The sequence below is a fragment of the Balaenoptera physalus genome, assembly GCF_965194825.1.
Source record: "Balaenoptera physalus genome assembly, chromosome: 13".
Classification (NCBI taxonomy): Eukaryota; Metazoa; Chordata; class Mammalia; order Artiodactyla; family Balaenopteridae; genus Balaenoptera; species Balaenoptera physalus.
In genome coordinates this window covers 53,385,666-53,411,850 of record NC_138892.1, presented here as the reverse complement: position 1 = coordinate 53,411,850, position 26,185 = coordinate 53,385,666, and the positions used below count along the sequence as shown (strand labels likewise).

Genomic DNA, 26,185 nt, shown 5'->3' with positions numbered 1-26,185 from the left:
ACTGATTGCCACTTGTAAAAACTTGATTGAGCTTTCCAGATTGTTGATGTGGGTTACAAAATGGGCAAACCCAAACAGCTTTGGGTTTGCACACTCAGCTCTAATATTAGGATATGTTCATTTGGAGGGCTGCCTCTTTAAAACATAGCTTTTCTTATAGCTTTAGTGTTATACGCGTCAACACCACCTGTTTAGCTGTGTGTTCTCACATGGTGATTAGTGCTAAGTATCCATTACTGGCTATTCCATGCACATTTGTTTTCTCCCTTCTGAGCCCTAGCTCTAATTTGCCTAACAAATGTAAATAGAGAATAGAAGCTGTCCCAGTACAAACCCAAGTCTTCTGAGCCTCTTGTACAGGAGTTATTTGGAAAACAGGGTTTCTGAATGCACACAGATATCCACGCTGGCCTTTACATATCTTTGAACCAGTTTAAAATGTTAAAATGAAAAGCTAATTATTTTTAGAGGAGATGGGAGGGAAGACACTTTATTATTTCAAGCCCTTCTTAGAAAAGTCCACCTCTGAGGACTGCTGAGGAAAGCTTCCTTGGCTGGCTTTGTGAGCCTCCCACAAACCAGGAGCTAATGCATTCTTCTAGAAGAAGAAACGTGCCCCAGGCAAGGTTGAAAGGTCATTCTGAAAAAGCCCAAGATACTTGCCACGTCCTATCGGAAGATTTTTCTCTGTGCCTCAAAGAGGTTTTTGGTTTTTTTATTTTGTTTTGTTTCGGTTAAGTATTTATTTTAGCTCAAGGGCATTTGAAGTATTTGAAATATACATTTATGTAGTGAAAATGCAAATTCATTGCTTTGAGAGGGATTACAAAGAGGTCTGGGTCTCGGAACAAAACACTGAACAAAGAGAAATAAGGCGTAAAGGATATGTAAAAGGCTCCCCAAAATGAAAACTTCTCTGGAATACCACATGCTCCGTGATGCCACCTGGAAAACTTTTTTAAAAAGCAGTCTATTTAGAGATCCTGGGCTGACAAAGTGTTTCCATATATCCTTGCCCTGGCTTTATTACTAGACACTTAGATGGAAAGAAAGAGATGTATTGGGATCACGTGACTCCCTGCCAACTTCTGAATTCTAATCTTGGCCTTGACACAGACTGACTTTAGAGACCAGGTTCGATAGTTTAACCTGGATTCATTTTCCTGCCAAAACGATTGAGATTAATAAAATTTCCATTGGAAGACTCTCTAAAGACAGCTGTTGTTTTTTTTATTTTTAAAAAATTTGTTATTGAAATATAGTTGATTTACAATGTTGTGTTGTTTTCAGGTGTACAGAAAAGTGATTCAGTTGTTTATATATTATATATATTCTTTTTTTACATTCTCTTCCATTATAGGTTATTACAAGATTTTGAGTATAGTTCCCTGTGCTATACAGTAGGTCCCTGTTGGTTATCTATTTTATATAGAGTAATGTGTATATGTTAATCCAAAACTCCTAATTTATCCCTACCCCCCCCCAGGACATCTGTTTGATAAGAACTTTATATGTAGATGTCTTTTAGGGTACCCTGCTAATTAATGAGGTGAAATGCTCGCTAGCTCCTGCTTGGAATTTTTCTTTTCTCTCTGAGATTTGAGAATTAGTTATGGTTGGTGCTTATGAACTACAAATAAAACTGTCTCTTAAAAGAAGTGAGCAATATGAACCAAAAACAATTATTTGGCTTAGAAATGAAAAAACAAAAAAGTGTTAGAAAGTATAGTTTAGTAAAAACAAAACATTTCTAAAGCATGTTTCATATCAAGAATCCTTCTCAGAGTATTTTATCCAAACTATTACATTCTGAAATATAGTAGTATGACTTTTAAATGATTAGAATGCTTTAATAACAATCAGAATGTTTCATTTGTATTGGGTAATTAAGGTACTTAGCTTTGTTTATCATTATTCATCAAAACCAAATATATAATACATATACATAGAATAAATCATGGGCATTTTCCTTAGATTTATTGTCTCAAAATGGACTAGAAATGTTGGCCAGTAGAAATGTAAAAATCATGTGAAGGGAATGAAGATCTAAATCTGTTGAACTGGGTGATCCATTTCAACATATCTTAACTCACATGATTATCTGATAGAATTTTAGCGCTGAATGGGCCTTTAGAAATGATCAAATTAACCTCCTCATTTAGGGAGACCACCACGGAGACTCAGATTAAGTGATTAAAGTCCCAGGTTGGAACTGTAACCCAGGTTTTTATTTTAATTCAAATTAGTAAATAGGGCCCTACTATGTATGTGCTACTGTGCTGGGAGCTTTAGGCAAGACAGTACCAGAAGTCTGGCAAATAAAAGCTAAACAAGGACTAAATAGCAACAACTAACCTTTATCTGGTACTATTCTAAGCAATTTACATAATTAGCTCTTTAAATTTTTCCAAGGGACCTACAGGGTAGATGAGGCACAGAAAGGTTAAGTACTTTGCCCAAGGTCACACAGCTAGGAAGTCTCAGACCAAGCAGAGTCAAAAGGCTCAGCTCGCACACTGTGCTCCCTTTTTTTTAATAGATTTATTTATTTTATTAATTTAATTTTGGCTGCGTTGGGTCTTCTTTGCTGCACACGGGCTTTCTCTAGTTGCGGCAACCGGGGGCTACTCTTCATTGCCGCTGCGTGCTTCTCATTGCGGTGGCTTCTCTTATTTCAGAGCACGGGCTCTAGGTGCACGGGCTTCTGTAGTTGTGGCACGAGGGCTCAGTAGTTGTGGCTCGCAGGCTCAGTAGTTTTGGCGCACGGGCTTAGTTGCTCCGCAGCATGTGGGATCTTCCCGGACCAGGGCTTGAACCCATATCCCCTGCATTGGCAGGCGGATTCTTAACCACTGTGCCACCAGGGAAGTCCCAGTACTCCCTTTTTAATGGTGATTATAACTTAAGGCAGACCATTATGTACCAACAGAAAGGTTCAGCTAGAGGGCTTTGGAGTTCCAAAGAAAGAGGTCCACCCTGAGGATTAAGAAAAATTCGGAGAGGAAAGGGTCTGAAAATGGACAGGATTTTACGAGTAGGACAGATGGAGAGAAGCTGGGGAAAGTTTTTGAGGCAATAGGAGCAATGTGAGCCAAGGCATACAATTAGGACGAACACAAGGCATATTCATAGAATTTCCCTCTGGAGCCATATCTAGAGAGAAAGGAAAAAAATCAGAAGTTGAAAGATTTCAGGAGAGTACCAAATGAGATTCTAAATGACATAGGCAGCAAAAAATGGTTAGACATCTGGTCAAAAGCAATTTGAAAGCTCAAAAATCTTTCTTGCATAGATTAACAAAGGCCTCTCACCTTTCTTCTTTTTTTCTCTCTTCTTTTTAATAAATGGAGTGAGAGGTATTGGATTTGAGAAACAGGTTTATGTGTCAAGTTCCAAACCATTTTCCATTAAAAGAAAAGGATTCCATGTCATTCTTTCCATTTTAGTTGATGCTACAATTCCAAGGGTTTCAGGTCTTTTATGATTTTAAAATTCCAAGTGTCTGGTGTCCTCAGCTTAAGTATTTCATATACTAAACCGTATAACTTAAATGTCTAATACACATGTGTAATGTTGAAGACATGTGAAACATTTCCCTGAAAAGAATTAATGATTTAAAATTGCAGGTGACTTTGAAATTCTAGTAAATTGGTTGGCCTTTCATTATACATGTACTTTCCCCCGCAACGTTGCCAACTGCTTGAAACTCTCCCTTCACCACTTCTGCTGCCACTGTGTTCACTATGGCCCTGGTTAATATGTATTCCAAGTGCCAATTTGTGGGTATTATTCTTTCAGTAGCTTAAACTTGTATTTCAGGGCCTCTGAAGACTTCGTATGAAAACGCTTTTTGAAACAAGGAGTTTCTGATGACCTTCCCTATCACTGACTTTCTCTGTTGACTTGTTGGGCAAGGATTAAGGCTCTTTGCAGCTCAGTATCTTTGATGCATAGAACAAAGACCACGCCTCTGCTCTCAACCTTCAGGTGTGTGAGAGTAAACAAGTGAGCATTGACACTGAGCACTGGCTGAGGCTATTGTGGGCTTTAAAGATATGATGGGGGGGGTGGTATTTTACAATTTTTGTAGCAACCGTGAAACACTCACTGTTTGCCAGTTACCACTGCAAGTGCTTGACATGTATTAATTCATTTTATCTTCACAACAACCTTAGAGGTATGATTCTTATTCCTAATTACAGGTGAGAAAACTGTGGAACGTGATAAAAGGCAAAACAAGGATCTAGGCAGTCTGATTCCTGAATTTAACCATTAGATCTGTTGAGAAATGGAATAGGTTATCTTTTAAGACGGTGCTCTCCTCCTTTGTAGAGTGGCTGCGCAGCACTTTTATGGAGAGGGTTTGTGATTTGTAAGTTTCTAGGATTTATGGAATGCCATTATTCAGCGTTTGTCCCAAATCTCAGAGTCTGTTCCCTGTCTCTAAGTCAGTTAAATGGAAAGTACTAAAAGCATGGTTGCCTCAGCTCTAAAATTATTAGAGGATCATCTCTGTTGCGTCCAGAGAGGCTGGGAGGAGCCTTTCAATAAATTTACAGGTCCTGTTAATATATTGATGGCAAACAGCCCTGTCATCAATGAGTTAGACTTGTGAGATATTTCCGTATATGGTGTTGGGTGCTGGGCGAGATAGAGGTCTCCACAGCTCTGTGTAAACCTCCCGAGGGCTTCCTGGAGAAGCTGACACCTGATTTTATGACAAAGGAAGGGTGGGAATGGCCTTCCAAAAAAGCAATTCGTGTGTGAGGGAAAGCACAGATGCGTGAAAGGGCATTGCCTGTGCAGGGAACTCCATGTGCTTGAATATTGCCAGAGTATTAGCAAATCATTCATGTCAGAATAAAGGGAATATTAAGCTGGACTTTGTTCAAATCCTCTGCCCTTACCAATTTCTCTTTACCCCACTACAAATGGAGTGCTTGAGAAACAAGAAAGGAAAATATCTTCTGCAAAATTAGAAGTTCCTGGATAAAATGACATTTATTTCATGTTAAAAATCTCTGATCATTGTGAAGTGGGCAGATATTATACCAAATTGTTCATTGCTCTCATGAAAAATAATCCTGATGAACCTAGTATAAATCAACAGAGAATAAAATATAATTGGATTTCTAGTAATAGAATGTAAATGAATCAAAAAGGACAAGGCCTGTTTGTGGTACATTTTATGGGGCTCAAGAAATTTTTGCTGAATGTGAGTGTTCTTCGAGGGTTCATTCGAGATAAACAAAACCAATAACCCCTGCCTATTACTCAAAGATTTGAATTAGAAGCTGCCTCTGGTGTCTACTGGAAATAGAGCTAGCCCAGATTAAGATTAATAAATATAGGTTGCTTGTCTTACAAATAGAAACATTTTCTTTCTAAGAAGGCAGAAAACAATTTATCCTCTTTAGGATAAATGAGTCATTTTTCATTAAATATTTTTATTAAAGTAGCAAAATCTGGTGAAACTAATTGTAATTTATATTGCCATGTAAAAAATATTGTTAAATTTAGCACTTTGAAAAAGATGACTAATGCCCTGCTTTAACTTAAATATAACAGTCAAAGATAAAAGCACATAGCAAATCCTTGTGTCAACCCTGCACCTACCGGATAGTTCCTGGGTTTTCCTCCTTAATGAGCACTTGATGATTGATCACTAATCAGTTTGAGAGCTAATTAAAGTCACTAGAGTGATAGATACCCCAGTTTAATATTCATCAATGTAATAGTACATTAGAGTATACAGGCATTGTTCATTTCTAGATATTTTCTGTGCAGCAAAGCAGATGAGTTATGGCCTCAGAGCCCATGGAAAATTCTAGGAAGACTCTTATGTCCTCGGCCTAGCATGGTATACTATTTGCTGCCTCAATCAACAGAAGCAGGAGATAATTAGTATAATTTGTTGTTAATGGGTTTTTCCTTTTGATTAAAATTTATCTGCCATCTTCCCTGACACTGAAAAAAATCAGCCTCTTTAGTAACTGAGAAGTATATTTTATATATATGTATTTCCCCCAACAATAAATACTTGTGATACTTAGTTGTTGTAAAATTAATAAGGGAAATCATGGACTCATAGAATTTTAGAGTTGGAAAAGGCCTGAGCGATTACATGGTCCAGCCACGTCCTTTATAGGTGACAACGCTCTGGGCCAGCAGGGTTAGACAGAGCCTTGCCACAAGGTCACAGTCAAGGCCTGGCAGACTGAGGGTTCACACGCTTGGATATCTAGGACCTGAAAGATCCTTCCACTATCACAGGCTCTTGTAGGTTCTTGTTGAAGATGGAGAAGAAAATAGTAAATCTCCAATGGAAAACAAAACCTGAATGACAGTCCGGATGCTCTTTTCATATAGACTGCTAGATGCCATCCTATGTTATTTCCTCTGAGCGTCGTCAAATATTCTCCACTTCAGGGGATGTATTAAAATTCTCATGGAAAGAGGCCTTTTAGTTACATGATCAGTTTTTCTATGGTCAAACCTCTAGTTTGTGCTTCTTCTTTCATTCCACAGTTTTCAAACTGTTTGAGATTCACAGTTTGATTTGATTGGTTCCCTAATTTTGGTCCTGTCAGGAGACCTCATGTTGCCATCTTTAATAGATGAAAGTCACCCTGAGGATCAGAAAGACTGAGGTTACAGAACTATTTTGCAGCAAAGCTAGGACCAAAATCCAGGTCTGTTGGATTTCATAGACCTATAAAATGCTGCTCTTTGTAATTACTCCTGAAACAAAATCTTTAACACCACACTGAACGGAATAGAATTATTTTTGTGACTTTCATTAGCCTTACTTTCTCCCTTTGCATATGTGTTCTCTATCTTTCCCTTTGTTTTGTTTATTCTCTGTATCTCTGTTGCCCTGTCATTTGGTTAGCTAGCAGCCAGCAGGGTCCAGAGTCCCAGACCATGCCTTTTGTTCAAAGCATTTGTTTGGATTATAAATATAATTTGATGATAAATTCATACTGTTTTAACTGATTTCATTTCAGTGGAGCCACAACATACCTCAAGTTTCCTTTGATAAACTAGCTATAAAGATGGGATCTCATGCTATTTAATTGTTCATCTTGAGCTATTTGCTCATTTCTAAAGTGCTTTGCTAAAATTCTTACCATACACATAAATGGAAATATCACTTCTTTCCTTTCCTTTACCTCTGTTGGAAATGATCGTCTTTCCAGTCATGGAGAAATCATTACCTATTATTAAAATGAAATATTTTGTGGTAATTTTTTCAAATAGCAATAGCTGACATTTACCGTGCACTTATTATAGGTCAAGCTCTTTTTTCTGTGCTCTTTACATGTCATGACACATCTAATCCTTCCAACTACCCTATGCATGCAGTGAGTAAGAATGTTATGCCCATTTTACAGTGAAGAAATGAAGGCACAGAAAGGTTAAGTTAGTTGCTCAAGATCACACAGTAAGTGCAGAGGCAGGATTTGAGCCCAAGCAGTCTGTTCTGTGGGTCTAAGCTCTTAACTGCCAGTATACTACCTCTCAAAGTGAGTTCTCCTATAAATGTTACTTTTCAAATATAATTAAGTTTTGTAAATTCTGCTTTCATTGACTTATAGTGAACCATACAAGCCTGGGGAAAGGAGGTGGGAAAGTTCATCACTGTAACAGTCCTGTTGACCACTCATTACCTCGGGGATCAGCAACTTTTCCAGCCCTGATGCCACAAATGAGAATAAAACATACTGATAGGGGTCCCTCACAGGCCTTAAGTGGGAGATGGGGCATTGGGGTGGGAACTGAGATCCATTGTGGGCATTGACTGAGTAGCATTCATGTTCTGGGTGGGATTCTCCTGTCTTTACATCTTTATATAAATAAAATATATCCCCCCCTCCCACCCCATCTTTCTCTCCAAGTGAGCTCCCAGACTTAAATAGAAGCTGATTAAAAGGAAGCCTAGGAGTCTTCTCCACCTGACTTGCACTCAGCCTACCTACCCTGAAGTCCATGAGTGCTTCCCTCCCCGCCACCTATTTGTCTTCAGTAAGAGTAGGCCTGCCTTTGTGTCTTTACTGGGTAGGGACTGTGTCTTTCACCTCTAGCTTCAGAGCCTAGCACAGTGCCTGGCTTATGGATACTCAGTAGCTGTTTGGTGGATGAGTAAATGCAGATCACTATGCACTGCTCCCTGAAACCTGGGTAATTTTCCAGTAAATTACACTTAATTTTACAGTAACTGTCAGCATACAGCAAAAAGAGTGCTAATGATGAGATGGACATTGCAGAGAGGCTAGAAGCCTTCCTAAGTGTGACTTCAGGTGGTGTGTTTTATGAACATGTAGGTATCTATGCCATCCACTCCTGGGTACTCGTCACTGGTATATTAGATTAGTTTTTAAGAGGTTTTGGCTGGCCCGAGTTGTAATATGAAACAGCAGGAGAGGCCTCCATCAGGTCTGCTTTTGCTGTACTCAGTTCTCCAGCTGCTTTGTCTTTGGGAGGCACTGGCCTGCACCTCTCTGCTTAGAGCCAGAATATGAAGCCAGTTAGTCTGGCCGCGGAGCCTGTGTACTTGCTTCTACGTCATACCTTAGAAACTGTCAAGAAAGAGAACTGCCCACCCTGTTCTGTGCTTCCCATGCATTGTGTCACTTAATCCCAATTTCACCTCAGAGGCACTGGGGCTCAAGAAAGTTAAGAAACTTGCCCAGCTGATAAGCAGTAGCACGAGAACTCAAATCCAGGTCCGCCCGGCTCTGTATTCATCGCCAAGGTTGGCTCAGTATACTAAAGGGCAGGAAAGCTCAAGGTTGCTGGTGTAAAGATCGCAGCATGCAGTGTTATGATGCTGTCTGAAAAGTAGTTCCTGCCCACTGCCCCTATTTAAACTAAGCTCCAGAGACACAGCTTGGCTCAGCAGAGGCTATAGTCTAGACAGAGGAACTGAGGCTGTGTGAACCCCTGAAGGAGCCAGGCTTACAGCACAGCTCCTGGGGCTCAGCCTAGGGTGGCCCGGGAGCCCTGCCTTCCCCGCGAACCTGAGAGCTTCCTGGGAATGGACTTCCAAGGTGCTGGTCCTACCCTGATGGTTTTGTTGATCTGGCACCGGTAGAAACTCAGTTACAGTTAGAACCCTCTCATGTATTGATTATAGAAAAGAGATCTTTATCTTAGGTTGTTGATATTTAAGGAAACCTAAAGAATGTAGTTTCTCAGGAGAGCTTTTTGTGATTGATTTAGTAAAACAGCAGGCTGTGTGTGGAATTAGGAAATACTGTCACTAACATACTGCTTTTCACCAGCCCACCCGCCAACCGCCAACACCCTTTTACTTGGGGGATGCCATAAATTCCAGTGCTAACTATATTTCACAAATGATTTAGAAATGTTTGCCATCCCATCAGTCCAGTCCCAGGTGTTTATTGGTGGTACTGTTTTGGATGCCAGGGATGGAGAGGAACAATGCTAGTCACATAGTATTTGTTAAATGAATAAATGAATGGGCAAGCTGAACAGAAAAGGATTCCTGTCCTTCGGATGCCTATTTTACTCCTCCTGTATATAAGGCAATATTAAGGACCTGGAGTTGCCTAAAATATTATTGGTGGCCTCACGGAACTTACAGGACAATCCATGATACTGAATGGTACACAAATATCTGTAACACACGGCACAGAGTCTGAAGTGCTATCAGTAAGTAGGTCTTGGAGGTCGGAAGAACAAGATCACTCTGGCTGGGGACCCAGGAAACACTTAGCAATAGGTGAGCTTTGACCTTGCCCTGGAGAATGAGTCAAAATGGTAACAGCAGGAGGTGCTGGGGAGGGCATCCCAGGCAGTGGGATTGGATTGTCTTGGGAAAAGGTCACAGAGGCAGGAAAGTACAAATTTTGAGGAGGGAGTTAAGTGATTGACTCAGTAGTATACAGAGTGCTGCTTGGGCTGGTGTTGGGAGCAGAGCGTGAGAGCATTTGAACTCTGTGGTGGAGGGGGTCATGTCAAGTTTAAGAAAAGGTCAGAGAGAGTGAGAACAGAGAAAAGGCCCTGGAGCTGTCATTCTGGATTCTCCTTCCTCCTTTCCATTCCCTCTTCTTCAGGCTAAATCAGGTCGCTTCACACCCTAAAACATCCTGCCTATCTTCACCGAATTACTGCTGAGGTACTGCTTACATACTGTTCCGTGCTTTGACCATACTGTTCACACCTCTATGGATTCACCAGCCCCCTTCAGAATAAATTCTATACCACTTAGTTGGGGTTTCAAGGCTCTCCTCATCTGGCCCAGTCTTTCTTCAGCTCAGTTACCCCATCATCCACTACCCTGGACTCCCTTCTCCACCGTCTTGGTCTCCTCATGCCCACCTCACCTGTGTGGGTCGCCTACCCCATTACATCTTTCCTGATACTGTCCTTTCAGCCCAAATGCCCTCTCACTTCATCAGTGTCCATGAGAATCTCCATGGCCCATTTTTTAAATTCTAAAAACTTAAACTCTTAGAAGATGGAAACCAAGTCTTTATTTTTATACCCATCAGTGCCTTACAGGTGCTAAACACCAAGCAAATGTTGAATGAATAAATAATTATCTTTCATTCCTTCTTTTCCTCCATTCCTAAATATGACCAAGAGTTAACTATATCCCCCAGATAAAGAGGCCTTCCATTTGTATAATGCATTAGACCTTCTGAAGGTCACGGCATAGCAGTCCAGAGCACTGAATCTGGAGCCAGACTGCTGGGGTACCAACCATTGCTTTGCCAATTATCGGCTGTGTGACCTTCAGCAAGTTACTTAACCTCTCTGTGCCTCACTTTTCTCGTCTGTAATATGGGGAGAATAAAGGTACCTACCTCATAAGCGTTTTTAGAAGGATTAAATAAGCTATTATTGGGTTGTCCAAAAAGTTCGTTCGGGTTTTGCGGTAACATCTTATGGAAAAACCCAAATGACCTTTTTGGCCAACCCAATATTTGTAAAATGCTTAGGACAATGTCTCGCATGTAGTAGGAATTATATAATGTTTGTTTAGCTAAATAGATACATATTACATATGTCTCCATATATATATTAGTGGTATAGATTATATACATATACACACATATGTAGTAAGTACTCAGTAAAGGTACAGTTGTACCCACACACAGGGACCATGTACAACTGGGTATCCACAACAACCTTGTAAGGTGAGCAGAAGTGTTAAATGACTCTCCACACCTAGTAACTGGTAGATCCATTCCTGGAACCATGTCTTCTAACTTCTGAGCCAGAAGTCAAAAAGTAGAATTTATACCCTTAATCCACTGATCTCCAACACATGGATAGTTTTCAGATACGCCATGACTTCTTGACACTGAATATTGAAATTTACTATAGATACTTTAATCACTTTGATTTAAAGTACAAGAGTAGTGTCAGATCCATTATATAGGTCTGTCAGTAAGAAAAAAGTATATATATTAACATTTTCTGTCCAAAGTTTTTGTATGGGATTTCACATGAGGTGAGAGGTACATGAGGTAAAGAAAGATTGGTAACGGCAGAGGATTTGAACAAAGTCCAGCTTAATATTCCCTTTATTCTGACATCAATGATTTGCTAATACTCTGGCAATATTCAAGTGTCACAAAGAAATCCATGATGTGATCACTTTCTACTTGACTATATTCTTCTTGCAGTTGAAGACAGAGCAGGGAAGATAAATTGAGTGTGTTCAATGGAGAATTATGCATGAGGTTTTAGTAGAAAAGAATTCAAATAGGAAAATATGCTATTGGAGTACATTTAAATGGATATATGCCTATCATGTCATTTGGTATGCAAAGGCTTGTGTTTGCATTAAGCTGATGGAGAAGCTGTTATTTTCTTTGCAGTATATATTCAAAAGCTTTCTTTTACTTCTCTGAAAAAGAGAGAACTGTCTGTTATTTTAAATACAAAACACATTTAACTTCTGTCAACAGCTTACATTTTAAATAATGCAGTTGGTACTGGCATTCATTATCTGCAATTAGAGTTCTCGAGAAGCTTTTAGTTTTTTCTCTCCAACTTTTAAAATTCATTCATTGTAACTGTTGACATTTTGGAGAACAGTGGAAACCCTAAGTCAAATTGGAAAAACGGAACAAAGACATTACCTTTCTGGAAATTACTATTGAACCGGGTGGAGAATCCTCAGCTATTGTGCTGAAGCACATTGTGATGAAATATTTATACCCTATTCTTGCTAGTGTTAGGTCAGACTCAAACGTTTTCCTTTTAACCCAGGCTACTTAATCAGAAACGCCATGCTAGCAGCCAGCTCAGAACCCTTAGTTCATAAAGCTTAGTTTGTGCAAATTACCTGCTTACAGTAGACCTCAGCATCTTAGTAAAGCAAGAGTCAGGAGTTCAGGTCTTTTCTTCAGGATGTATTTAAAAGCAAGATTTCTCAGTTACCCAGGTCTGTCTGGGATGCCTTTTCATCCAACTATGATGGGAGTCACATGTTCTCATTTCTTCCTTCCTGTCAACTAGCAAGAAGACAGCCGAGTGTGTGTGTGTGTGTGTGTGTGTGTGTGTGTGTGATTGGTTTTTTTTCACCCTCTCATTTAAAGATGTAACTGGAACCAGGACCCAAAGGGCCTGTGGGTTTGCTTCAGGCGGGGAATATAAACAGAGCCAAGCCTAGAAATGCCAGGTGTGTAGTAGATTTGTTGACCTCACTGTTTGCCCAGCTGCACGGGGACTCCCATTTCATTCCCCAGCTGCTTCCTATTGCTGTCTTATTTTTCTTTCAAACTGGAGTAGCCAACCAAACCACACCCCCAGACAGATTTGATAATTACTAAAAAGAGACAACTTTGCAGTTACACACAGCTCACAGAAAGCTGCCATGACTTTGTAGTTTGGCCCTCACTTTGTTCTCGTTCAGCAGTGCCTTTGATGTAATTAGCTAGCTTATTGATTTTAAGGAAAGACATCATCAGATTTTTTGAAAACAAGTAAAGCTCTTCATTAACCCTGTGTTTTACTCTTCAAAATAGTCATCTTAAGAGTGTGTATTAAGTTGAACCATAAGTGCTGATTTTCTACCTTTTTCATATAACCTACAAAAAACAGCAATTTGGTTCAGCCTAAATAAATATATTTATTCCAGTGACGCTTCCAGTCTTCAAACTATTTTAAAACTCATCTTTTGAAATGAGAAAAATCAAGTTCCTTACTTAAAAACATTACATCAATCTCTTTAACACAACTATTCCTTAGTTATAAAATTGGCTCTGAATAACAGTTATTTACAGATGAAATAAAATCCACTTTATGTGGAGGAGAATTTGACATAATTTTTGAGACTGTGCCAGCACTGATTACTCGGGTGCTGAGTTCTGGTACCTCAAGGAACCTTGAGACATCAGTTGGCGTCGGAGTCATCACACCTTTAAATTTTTTTTAAACTAAAGAGTATTTAATTGAGGATTGATTATATATTTACAATATATATGGAAAGGATACATTACAAAATTTCATCTCTTATATATTCCTAAATCTATCAAAATGCAAATTACCTGTATCATTTCTAAGAGAAGAAACAAGATACTCTATATATGAAGGGTTTTCAGCACAGCTTTATTTATAAAAAGCAAGAAGTTGAAATATTCTAAAATGTTCAACAGTAGGGAATTAGTTAAGTAAGTTATGGCACAGTCATATAAAAAAATATTATACAGCCCTTAAAATTATGTTTTTGAAGACTGCTTTGTGGTATAGGAAAATGTTGATATTTTTAAATGGAAAAGGACATAGGAGATTAAAAATTGTAAATATAGTATGATCCAGATTTTTTAAAAGGAGAAATGATATGTGTCATTTTAAAATGAACGTGTGCGTGTGTGTGTGTGTTTTCATAGGAGAAAGACTGGCTAGCTGTATACCAAAATCTTATGCTTTTTATTTTCTACTTGCTTTTTATTTTACTTTCTTTTTTGTATCGTGTTTTCTACATTGAACATAAAGTATTACTTTGTGCTCATAAAAAGTTTTTTTTTTTTTTAACTACAACTATATATGAACCTTATATTTACATTTTGTATTTTGACAAGTACATTTTAAGCAATAAAGTCCCTTTAGTAAGGGCTATATATTTATTTGGAGTTTTTTTATAATTCCAAGGTTGGGCTAAAATTTATCCATGCATAAGGGTTTATTCTGCAAATTAATAATGCAGAGGAGATTTTAGAGAAACACTTAAGTTTGAGGGAACTTTTTTTTTTTTTTTTTTTTTTTTTTGAGGGAACTTTTTAAGTACACTGAAAGCACACACAAGACTCTGTAAATCATTTTTTTCATCACAGCCTGTCCCTAAGTGCCTCTTCCTGGCAGGTGAATTTGCATATTTCTGTTTGCTTTATGTAGAAGGAATAGTATATACTTTATTTTACTAACAATCTGGCTCTCCCTCTGCCAGTTGGAAGGTGATATCTTTAACATATATGTCATATAATGGTTTCCATTCACTTTCTAAGTTACAGACAGACATCTTTTTAACAATTTGGGTCACATTTTCACAGGTGATGAAAACGTACCATATGTATCATGCAGAGAGCATCAGTGCAGAGAGCAAGCTGAAAGAGGCTGAGAAACAAGAAGAGAAGCAAATTGGCAGATCCAGTGACCCAGTCTTTCATATTAGACTGGAAGAGAGACATCAGCGGCGAAGCTCTGTGAAGAAAATTGAAAAAATGAAGGAAAAAGTAAGTAAAAGTAGACTGCAGAGCCTTTCTGTCCTCACTGGAGGTGACAAACCTAGGAACACTGATGCAACAGCTGATAGACACACATTGTAAATTACTGTGAAATGACATGCATTTCCTCCCGCGGGAATGAAAAAATGTGTTAGAAACATAAAAATCATGTAATAACAGCTGGACCTCATTTAGTGGTGAATGCCAAGTATCCAATACACAATGGAGAGAACTTTGAATATTAACAAAGAGATTTCATTGCAAATGGGCCTGGCGCCCATATACGTTGTTGTTATTCCTCATCGCTGGGTAATTTTCGTTTATTTAATTCAGATTCGAAATGTACTTTTCTCAAAGGACTTCGAAGGTCATTTGTATATGTTGAATAAATTGTTTAGATGAATAGAAATTCATGTATGTTTCCCTGTCTTGTTTTAAAATGACTTTGTTTTTCCCAATGTCTGGATCTTCATTTCCAGAGACAAGCAAAGTATTCGGAAAACAAGCTAAAGTCGATTAAGGCACGGAATGAATATCTCCTAACCCTTGAAGCAACCAATGCCTCAGTTTTCAAGTATTATATTCATGATCTTTCAGATTTAATTGATGTAAGTACTTGAAGTTTTTATACTTTCCATACCAAGATGGAATTAGCAGTAATCTCATTTCCGTGATTCTAAAACACCATCATTTATTAAAACAATGTTGTTTTATGTAATTCTCAGGAAAAAAAATGCTGCCAATTAAACTACACAGAATACTAAGACACAATAAATTGTAAGATGCATGTGAAACACTGTGCATCCTAAAACCGCTGAAAAATGAATTATGAAGTTCTGTGAAGCTGTGAGTATCTGGAAAACTCAGCTAGGAAGGGGGTCCAGGCATTTTCAAATGATGCAGTGGCACAGCCCTAACTGTGTTCATTGATTCAAAATATATTTATTGGACCCCTACTATTGTGAGATGCTGAGGCTCTGAGAAGCCATAGATAAACAGTTCTTACCCCCCTGGAATTTAAAGTGGAAAAAAAAAAGTTAAGCAAATGACGACACAAATGATTGCTTTATGACAGTTGTGATAAATACTGTGAAGCAAAATAGGATACACAGAAACCACTTTTATTATCTAACTCTTTACTTTTATAGGATATGATATAAAAAAGCACTAATTGGGCTCATTTAGAACTCTCCAAGTATATGTCTACTATTATATTTGTGCAGTGTTTACTGCCATTTTTCCCCAACTTTGACCCTCAGCGTCACTCATTCTTTCATTCAGAAATCATCCACTGAGTACCCCAGTCATTGTGCTAATACCGTAGGAGATGGCAAAAATAAAACAGACAAAAATCCTGTGTCCAAAAATGCCAAGATCTGCAAATAGAAGATAAAAAGCGATGTGTCATAAGGAAAGCACAGATAAAGTGATAGAAGTTCAGAGAGTTATCTGCTGGAATTTTACTTGTATACTGCTTTGCAGTGATTGAATCCAACAGTTAGATGATAAGATTATTTTCTATGGCTCATAGTGTCTGTCATAATTTAGTCATATAGTAGGTTAAAACAACTATTTTTATGGTGCATTAAGTCTCAGATATTTAGGTATTATTTTAGAGCCACAGTTTGGGACTTTTACAAAAGAATTGCTAAGAATTGTTACAAAAGATTTTTTAGTTCATTTTTAGTTCATTAACACTCTGATGTGACTTTTTCCTTTTATTAAGTCTAAAAACAATTTTATCTCATATAATATCATAATTTCTTTATACAGAACCATTTAGTAATAAATAAATCCAGGGAAAACTTTTTCTCTTTTCCTTTGTTATAAGTATTTCAACCAAGTAAGTAATCACTTAATTGTTTTAAATACGGAAGCTTTAAAAAAATTTTTTTTTTCTTCCAGCACTCTGATGAAATAAAAGGATTTTTTTCTGCTAGATTGCTGCTAGTTTTCCTGAATAAAAATTAAAAATTTTATGACCCCTGTTTTCAAACTTAGATCTGTAAGGATTCTGCAAAATGAATGGAATATAGAAGAACTAATTCTTGTAACAGCTCTGCTTGCCTTTTTTGTTTAGGGCTTATTTTAGTAGTGATTGGAGTACTTCGCTAAACCCAAGCCAGTTTAACAAGAGGATAGATAAGTCTCTGTATCTTGAAAAGTGCTTCTTTAATACCTACAAGGTACCAAGTACTATTCTTGATAATGGGGATCCAGCAATGAACAAAAGAGTCCTCACCTCCATGGAGTTTATGTACTAGCTGGGGAGACAAGCCATAAAAACGTTTGCACATATATAATATATGTATGTAATATATACGTAATATATTATATGCTTATATATTAAATATTTATATTTAATATGTATATAAGTAGTAACTTACTGTTGTAGTAGTAACAGTGCCATGAAGAAAAATAAAACAGAGCTCTGGGGGTGCTTCTGTTGATGGCATGTCAGAAAAGCCTGATGTCTGAGCAGCAAAGTGAGCTGCAGAGCTATATCGCTAATGGGGAAGGAATCCCTCATATAGAAGGACTGGCATGGCTCCAGGTATAGAGGCGGAGGTGAGTTTGGCAAGTTCAAGATGCTCCAGGATAGCAAGATGTCCCTCATATAGAAGCACTGGCAAGGCTCCAGGTACAGAGGTGGAGGTGTGTTTGGCAAGTTCATGATGCTCGAGAATAGCAAAGGAGGCCAGTATGGCTGGAGAGGAGTGAGCGAGGAAAAGGTTCTGGGAGAGAAGGAGGGGCAGAAACCCCATCACTTTAGGAGCCTTTGGGCAGGGAACAGGGGTTAGCTTTTGCTCTAAGTTTGGTGTGAAGCCAGTGAAGGGTTTGAAGCAAGGAAGTGACATCACCTGATTTCCATTTTAAAGACTTACTCTGGCATCGGGGTGGAAAATAGACTGAGGTGGGTGAGGCGGAGAAGCGTGAAAAAAGCCAGCTATATCTAGAGTCTTTTGCAATTGTCCAGGCCGGAGATGATGGTGGCTTGGACTGGCGTGGTAGCAACAGACCTGTGAGAAGTGGTCGGATTCAAAATATATTGAAAATAAAGCCAAAAGAAAGTTGGGGTGGTGGGTTTAACAAAAAAAAAAAAGGATAAAAGTGACTCCTAGGCTCAGGTCTTGAATAACTAGGTTAATGATGTACACTTTACTGAGATAGAGACCCTGGAGAGGAGCAGTAGTTCTGTTACATGTATTAAGACTGAGATACCTATGGGGCACCTGTGTGGAGATGTACGGTGGCATCCTTGATACCGTTAGTGTATGTAGGACAAGAAGAGCATGTCGGGGTTATGTGAGTCACCATCCTGGTTGTGGATGTTTACTGAACTCTTACTATGTGACGGGCACCTAGGTTTCTAAGCATAATTTCATCTCATCATCATAACCTTGTGAGGTAAATACTATCTTCTCTATTTTATAGAGTAAAAGAACTGACGGAGGCTTAGCTACGCTGGGTAACTTGCCAAACGTTACACAATTGTTGTGTGTTAGGTTTCAAACTCAGACATTTTAACCTCCAGATCGAAATAATTCTGATATAAATAAATAGTTAAATATGCCAAGTATTTTCAATTTTTTTTAGAAAGCTGGATTTTTTAAAGATCAGCCTTAAATTTAAAATGTAGATTGAGCGGCGGGCGCAGCTGCAGCAGGACGGCCCGCAGGCGGCTCGGGGCCGTGCGCCGGGAACCTCGCCGGGCGGGCGGGCGGGCGCGGCACCCCCTGCCTGGCAGCCAGCGCCCCGGGGAGGCGGCCCGCGCGCAGTGGGACCAGCAGCGTGAGTAGCGGCTACAGCAGCCTGGAGGAGGACGCCGAGGACTTCTTCTTCACCGCCAGGACCTCCTCCTTCAGGAGAGCGCCCCAGGGCAAGCCCCCCCGGGCCGGCCAGCAAGCTTCCAGAAGTAGAAACGGACTAAAATTGTTGGATTTCCCTGGTTACGAATCCGCCTGCCAACGCAGGAGACACGGGTTCCAGCCCTGGTCCGGGAAGATCCCACATGCTGTTGAGCAACTAAGCCCATGGGCCACAACTACTGAGCCTGCGCTCTAGAGCCTGTGAACCACAACTACTGAGCCTATGTGCCACAACTACTGAAGCCCGTGCGCCTAGGGCCCGTGCTCTGCAGCAAGAGAAGCCACTGCAATGAGAAGCCTGCGCACCGCAATGAAAGAATAGCCCCCGCTTGCAGCAACTAGAGAAGTCCGCCCACAGCAAGGAAGACCCAATGCAGCCAAAAATAAATAAATAAAATAAAATAAAATGTAAACAATTCTCAAGTGATACAACTTAAATATGAATTTTAAAAGAAATGTTATGAAATTGGTAGGTTGTCATATTCAAAAGATATTGAGTACTCTTTTAGTGAAAAGCATACTTCAAGTTCGTTGACCCACTTTTAAGGCAATCAGAATGTGAATATGTACACTCTAAAATGGCTGCTTATTTTGTAGGAATCCAATTTACATATACAGTGGTGATCCTAAAAAGGGTCATTAAGCTTGACCCTTCATGATGAAAAAGAAACGATTATGCAAAGGCACCTAGAATCCTTTATGCTCCTGTGTGAGCCTATTTAGCAAAATACCTTTTATACTGAGCTAATAATTATTAGAAGGTATAATAATTATTATACCTCTAGTGAGAAAAAGTTAAGACATTTTTAATGCTGTCTTAAGACACTTAAGACAGCATCAAAACATTTTATATGTGAAATGACATGGAAGATACTAAATGTATCTTGATTAAATCAAAGCATTATAAATAGTCAAAGAATTCAAGTTGAGACCTTTTGTATACAAACCTCCAGTTTCTCTTGGCTTCTAAGAACTCAAGTCAGTATCTGTCTCTTTTCTTAAAATTTTTCTATCAAAGATGATGATGACTGGATCTATTGATATAAAAAAGTCATATAAATTTTCCATAGAATTTGTTTTAAAACTAGTCTTATTATAGAAGCAGTACATTTACATTGTAGAAATCTAGAAAATACTACAAACAAAAATAAAATGATCACATTCTTACCACCTGAGATCGTCACTGTTAAAATGTAAACTTTTTCTGTGTCCACACACATATTTTTAGACCAGAGAGTATGAAATCACATTTTACGTATAGCTTTTTTTTTTTTCTTTTTTTTTTTTAAATAAATTTATTTATTTTTGGCTGTGTTGGGTCTTCGTTTCTGCGTGAGGGCTTTCTCCAGTTGCGGCGAGCGGGGGCCACTCTTCATCGCGGTGTGCGGGCCTCTCACCGTCGCGGCCTCTCTCGCTGCAGAGCACAGGCTTCAGACGCGCAGGCTCAGCAGCTGTAGCTCACGGGCCCAGTTGCTCCGCGGCACGCGGGATCCTCCCGGACCAGGGCTCGAACCCGTGTCCCCTGCATCGGCAGGCAGACTCTCAACCACTGCGCCACCAGGGAAGCCCCCGTATAGCTTTTTAACTACCTTTTTTCAGTCGTTGATCTCCCATCCTTCCGTTTCAGAAAAATTTTATCTCGTCTAATAACCGCTACATTCCCATTTGTGACCCCTCCCCCAAGATGTTTCTCAACTGGTATGTCTAGGCTAGATCCAATTTAGGATCACACGGTTGCATCTGTGTGATGTGTCCCTTTAGTCTTTTTTTATCCAGCCAAGTCCCTTGTTAAAGAGACAGTTGTTGAGGAGACAGGAGTTCCTGAGAAAATCTCAGCTTCTCAATTTGATAATTTGTTGTGTTGTTATTTAGCCCATTTCTCTATCCCTTATATTTCCTACAAAGCAAACACTATATAAAGGCTTTATGGATTCAAGTTAAGCACATTGCAATGGAATACACTATGGGTGGTATTGCTGTGTCTTATGTAGGTATGTAACAACGTATGTTTGGCCCACTGATAGTGTTACTGGAATTGATCACTAGCTTATGGTGATATAGCTCTGATTCCTTCATCATATGTAGTTAAGGTTTTTCCCTTGCAACAAACTATGGATATTCTAAAACCTCTTGAATTTGGATTTTATTAAATTGAAAATCTACTAATTTGGAACTCAGCAACATCTGGGCGATAATTTACTTTTGGTCAGCAAAATGCCTTCTTAGAGTACAAATTAATAATGTAAATTAAACAGGAATGATAATTTAAGAAAATATTTTCAGGTACTTCAGAGTATAAATTTCCATATATATCACTGGCACCCTATTTAATGGAATCCTCTTTTGTTAACGACTACAGGTCTAAAAACTAATACTTCAGCAATTTGATAGATTAGTTCAAGTCTTTCCTATAGATTTGGAGGTGATCTAATTTTTTTTTTTTTATTTAATAAGTCCAATTTTATCTGTTTTAGATACACTTCACCTTTACCTATCAATGTTAGTTTGGATACTCCAGATACTGAGTTATCTTTAGGGAGAAGGGAAGGGGTTGCAATTGGCAGGGTTAGAGGACTTATGAAATACCTGTAATATTTTATTTATTTAAAAGTATGCAGTTGTCCCTCATATCCACAGGTAATTGGTTCCAGGAGCATCCTTCAAAATCCAAGGATGCTTAAGTCCCTTAAAGTCAGTCAGTCCTTCATATCCATGGATGTGGAACCTGCGGATATGGAGGGCCGACTGTATATATTTTGCTCCTATCTGTAAGTTTGGCATGTTTTATACTTAGAAACGGAAAAAGCAGAGAGTTATAAAAAATGATTAAAACCATGCCTTAAATATTTTAATCTAAAGTATACCAATGTACTTGAACTTGCTAATCTTTAAATTATTATTTATCTTTTTGTACAGAATTTTGAATAGTCAGTCTTCCTATGTACAACCACACCCACTGTGTATTATCTATGATTTCTACTTTTAAGGTTTTTTTAACACACAAGAAAAAATATTTTGGATGTATACAATGTTTACGCAGTCTTACACAATTGGCAATTGTGCCTCATTTGATAACAATTTTGTTTACTCTTAAATCTTCCAACAGCTCCTTTCTCAATTATTTTATCAGTTTATTTAATATTTAATTAAATTATAATAAATATAAATGGCACAGATATTATACAATCAGCTCTTTTTTTATATATAAATTTATTTTATTTATTTTTGGCTATGTTGGGTCTTCGTTGCTGCGTGTGAGCTTTCTCTAGTTGCGGCAAGGGGGGGCTACTCTGTTGCAGTGTGCAGGCTTCTCATTGCGGAGGCTTCTCTTGTTGCAGAGCACGGGCTCTAGGTGCACGGGTTTCAGTAGTTGTGGCACGTGGGCTCAGTAGTTGTGGTGCACGGGCTTATTTGCTCCACAGCATGGGGGATCTTCCCAGACCAGGTCTCAAACCCGTGTCTCCTGCATTGGCAGGCGGGTTCTTAACCACTGAGCCACCAGGCAAGTCCCTGTACAATCAACTCTTGAAAGCATACAGACTAATTGTTTGAGCAGAAATGTACAGGAGTATTAGAGAGGGCCTATTAACTGTGTATATTCACAGTGCATTGGCATTGGTCACTATGCTTTAGAGCAGGAGTTGACAAACTTTCTCTGTAAAAGGCCAGGTAGTAAATATTTTAGGCTTTGTGAACCTTATAGTCTCTGTACCTACTCAACTCTAGTGCAGAAGTAGCCATGGTAAGTAAGCAAATGGATATGGTCATGCGGCAGTCAAACTTCATTTATCATATCAGGCCATGGGTTGGATTTTGTTCACAGGCCGCATAGTTGGGCAACCTCTGCTTTATAAAATGAACTGAGTATTAGTTAATCCAGAGTGTCACTGAAGCAGAAGATTGTTCAGATGGCTTTTCCTCTGTCTCTGAAGAAAGTTCTAAGTAAATTTTAGTTTGTAGAGTAACAGTCTCTTACTTTGGAATCAGGTGGGAAGTGAACAAAGTTAATTTCACAGTGAGGTTTTTATTATGTCATTCTAAAAAATTAATATGAATTGCAAGTATTGGCCAAAGGAAATTTAATTGGTTTGGGAGAATAAAGGCATAATTATAGGGTAAAATAGATTGTAGTTTTGTAAATAATAGATTTTGTATCTGTTATCATTAAATATTCCCAACATTAAGTGCAGAAGAGACCATAACTGTTATTCTGTAAAAATTAGGATGTATTACAACAAGAAGAAAAATCATACAAGCAGCAAATATATTTGTGATTGAATGCTGAAATTTTCAAGTGATTATGATTTGCTAAGAGAAAAGAGTTGGGGAGAGTACAAGTCTTAATGCTAGGAATCTCTGATCTATAATCATATTCACTACTCTGTGTATCTGAAATTCTTAAACCAACTGGTTTTAAGATTGCAGAACTGGTAATATAACCTCTTTCAGTCCAGTTCCACACCTACCCACCCTCAAAAGGTAGTCAGAGAAACAAAATCCTCAACAGTAAGATTCTATTAGTGCTTTGTCCCTGAGCACCTGCCCTATGATAATAAAGTATTTGTCATCCTTACAGTACAGTATCACTGTCTCCAATTACTCCCTGTAAAAGTTTGCAGGTCACTTTGAAGTTTGAAGGATAAATCTTTGTTACCATTATGGAATATTGCCATAGAAAATCCCCTATTCCAGCTAATTTTCTTGGTAGAGATTTCTGTCATGTGTTTTATTAGCCATTTCTACAGAATAAGATTGAAGTTAGGTTACATCGTATACCGCATGCCATGTTTATTTTATCATTTCTATATAATCAGCTATCCTTTTGTCTCTAGGGACATATTTTTAATTAAAAAGCATTTTATTCAGAGTTCAGATTTTTCTTAATTAGTTTAACTTTTCCCCCACTACATAATAGTATTAAAATTTATCCATGAAAACCTGCCAAATTTTAATATTGTAGTCTCCATTAGGCCTGAACTCTTATTAGGAAGATTATAAAGAGATCACGTTAGATGGGTTAGGACAGTGTAGTTATCATGTAAACTGATGTATGCGTGTTTTTATCCCTTCATGGAAGAAAGGGTATTTAAAAACTGAAATGAGTTGGATGACCGAAGTGGATGGCTTTAAACATTCCTTCCAATGGAGATGCTGTGGGCCTTTGTTAAAGAAACTGCATCCACCTGGTTCCCACCTGCTGTATAGGCTGCACTTTCTCAGGCTCCAGCGCTCGCTTTTCTGCTTTTCCATCTTGGCTGTACCTTTGAATGTTGAAAGTTGCCTAAGGCATGATCCTTTGTTTTTTTTTTCTCTTGGTCCCTTGCCTTCGATACTATCTGATGGTTCCTAGATTTTTTTTCACCAGCCTTGATCATATTCCTGGGCTTCAGATTTGCATATCCACTGCCTCCTGGACATCTCTAACCAGATGTCTGTAGACACCTTGAACATTTGCCCCTACTGTCACCATCATCCTTCACACACGTAACAACTTTTTCTTATCCATTGTTTACATCTCAGAAAACGGTACCACTTTCCACCCAGTTACCCAAGCGAAAAACCCAGTTCTCTCATTCCCCACATACAAACGCATCAGCATATCCTATCATCTCTACATCCAAAATATCCCAAACCTTGGTATTTCTCACTACTTGCACTCTCAGTCTCTGAGACGAAGCCTCTTCATCTCTTGCCTGCACTTAGGAAGCAATAGCTTCCTAAGATGTCCAACTTAGCACTAAGACCTTCCAATCAATTCATTCTCTTCCCAAGCAACCAAAGTATTAAAAAAGATAAATCAGACCTGTAATCCCTATTTAAAAGTCTCCATTAGAATAAAATCCAAACTGTTCACCAAGACGCTATGTGAACTGGCACCCACCTGCCACTCGGTGTCACCTCCTGCAACTTTCCCCTTAGTCACCATGCTTCAGGTACACAGGCCTTTCTCTTACCCAGACCCACTAAGCTTTTTCTTGCCTGCGGCCTTTCTCGTTTTTGTCTAGAGCACTCTTTCTTCCAGAGCTTTACAAGACTCCTCCTTTTCATTCATGTGGCACCCGGCTGCCCTATATAAAAGAGCAATGCCCTTCCCCCTAGCTCTCCCTGTTCCTCTGATTTTTTTCTCCATAGCATGTATCACCTGACCTGTATTAATTGAGGCTTGGTTTATTGTTCTCGCTCCTCTCTTGTGATTTGATTCAGGGTAGTTACAGAGATTTGGTCTGGGAAGAAATGAGTCCAGTAGCAGCTCCTCTGAAGGAAATGATTGCCCCTGTGGGTGGGAGCTGTATTAGGCAACAAAAGATTATTCAGCCTACTCATTGGCTCAGGCATATGCAACCTCTGTTCTCCTTCTCCTGTTTCCTACTTTGTATCCATTTGTATCACACAGACGTACCATTTTGACCTTTTCCATGCTAAAGAGAAACTCAAAACAAGTTTTGCTAAATGCTCAGCTGCAGTTAAAGTAGCAGCAAAATTTAAATTGTCAGCTGTGGATCATCAGGAACCCAGAGGTGAAAGCAGGTGTGTAAAAGTTGCCTGTAGTTTAGACATACAGTTCAATTCCACAAGATGCCTCTGTCTCACAAAATGTGTTTGTGGTATCCTGCCTGAGGTACTGAATGGCTAGAGAAGAAATTAGTGAAGGACAAAGGTACTTACACAGAAGAAATCAACTTTCTTCCTTGACATCTACTGTAAAAGCTCTGAGAGTGTCTATTTCTGGTCTTTGAAAGCTACCCATGGTCATGTGAAAGCTGTATTTTGCTGTTCAGTTTGCTTGGGTTGCACTATTTTTCAGAAAGACTGAAAAGAAGGGGTAGACTGAGTCTTTACACAATATCCACTGTTCTGGAATGGTCAAAGCCAAACTTATTAAAAGCCAGAAACAGGACCCACAAGAAAAGATCATGGAAGCTTCTCAGACAGAGGCAGGAGTGATGAAGTTAAGACAGAATACTTCTGCAGGAGTTCTTCCCTCTCCATTCTCATGACAACCACTTAATTCTGGAGTAACATACAGGTTTGGGACTGCCCTCCAGCCACTTCCTGGGCTGCCCTGCAAATGACATTGGCTGTTACTGTTCTGGAAGCATGTATGTAGGACTTGTTTTCCATTATGGTAATCCCATCTAAGTCCAAACTTCTACCCCTAGTGGGGCTTCTCATGTCATGGAGTTTATTTCAAAAAAAAAAAGTTGTCTCCCTGAACAGCTCTGATCCAGTTATACCTGACATCCTGACATTATACCCACCAAGTATACTTGAACCAATCTCTCAGCCTTTGGGACAAGAAAAAGTATTTGTCACAGGCCTCAGTACCTAGATTTCATCTTCATTTTTTTATACTATTTGTAACACTTTTGCCTAAGGAAATTAGCCTTACTGTGGTGATACAGACTAATGCCTAGTGGAATCTATCTTGGCAGCTCTTAGGATATTAAAAAAAAAAAATACAGCCTTCAACTTCTAACAGTCTTTCCTTCCCCAGCTTTAATCCATAATTTAATATATCCATTCAGAGTTTTTCATCCATCAGAACAACACTATTTTGTTTTCATGAGATGTTTTATTGGTTTCTTATGTATTTTCCTCATTAAATGCATTTGG

At 38.8% G+C, this 26,185-nt stretch overlaps 1 protein-coding gene across 2 annotated transcripts in view; it reads left to right on the top strand.

Annotated features, from left to right (window-relative positions):
- SRGAP1 (SLIT-ROBO Rho GTPase activating protein 1) overlaps positions 1 to 26,185 on the top strand; it is a 277,465-nt gene that overhangs the window by 166,652 nt on the left and 84,628 nt on the right. For both annotated transcript variants that reach the window (XM_082422706.1, XM_082422705.1), the window contains exons 5-6: positions 14,529 to 14,711; positions 15,182 to 15,310. In XM_082422706.1, coding sequence (XP_082278832.1) covers positions 14,529 to 14,711; positions 15,182 to 15,310 — 312 coding nt within the window. The remainder of the gene's footprint in view (positions 1 to 14,528; positions 14,712 to 15,181; positions 15,311 to 26,185) is intronic.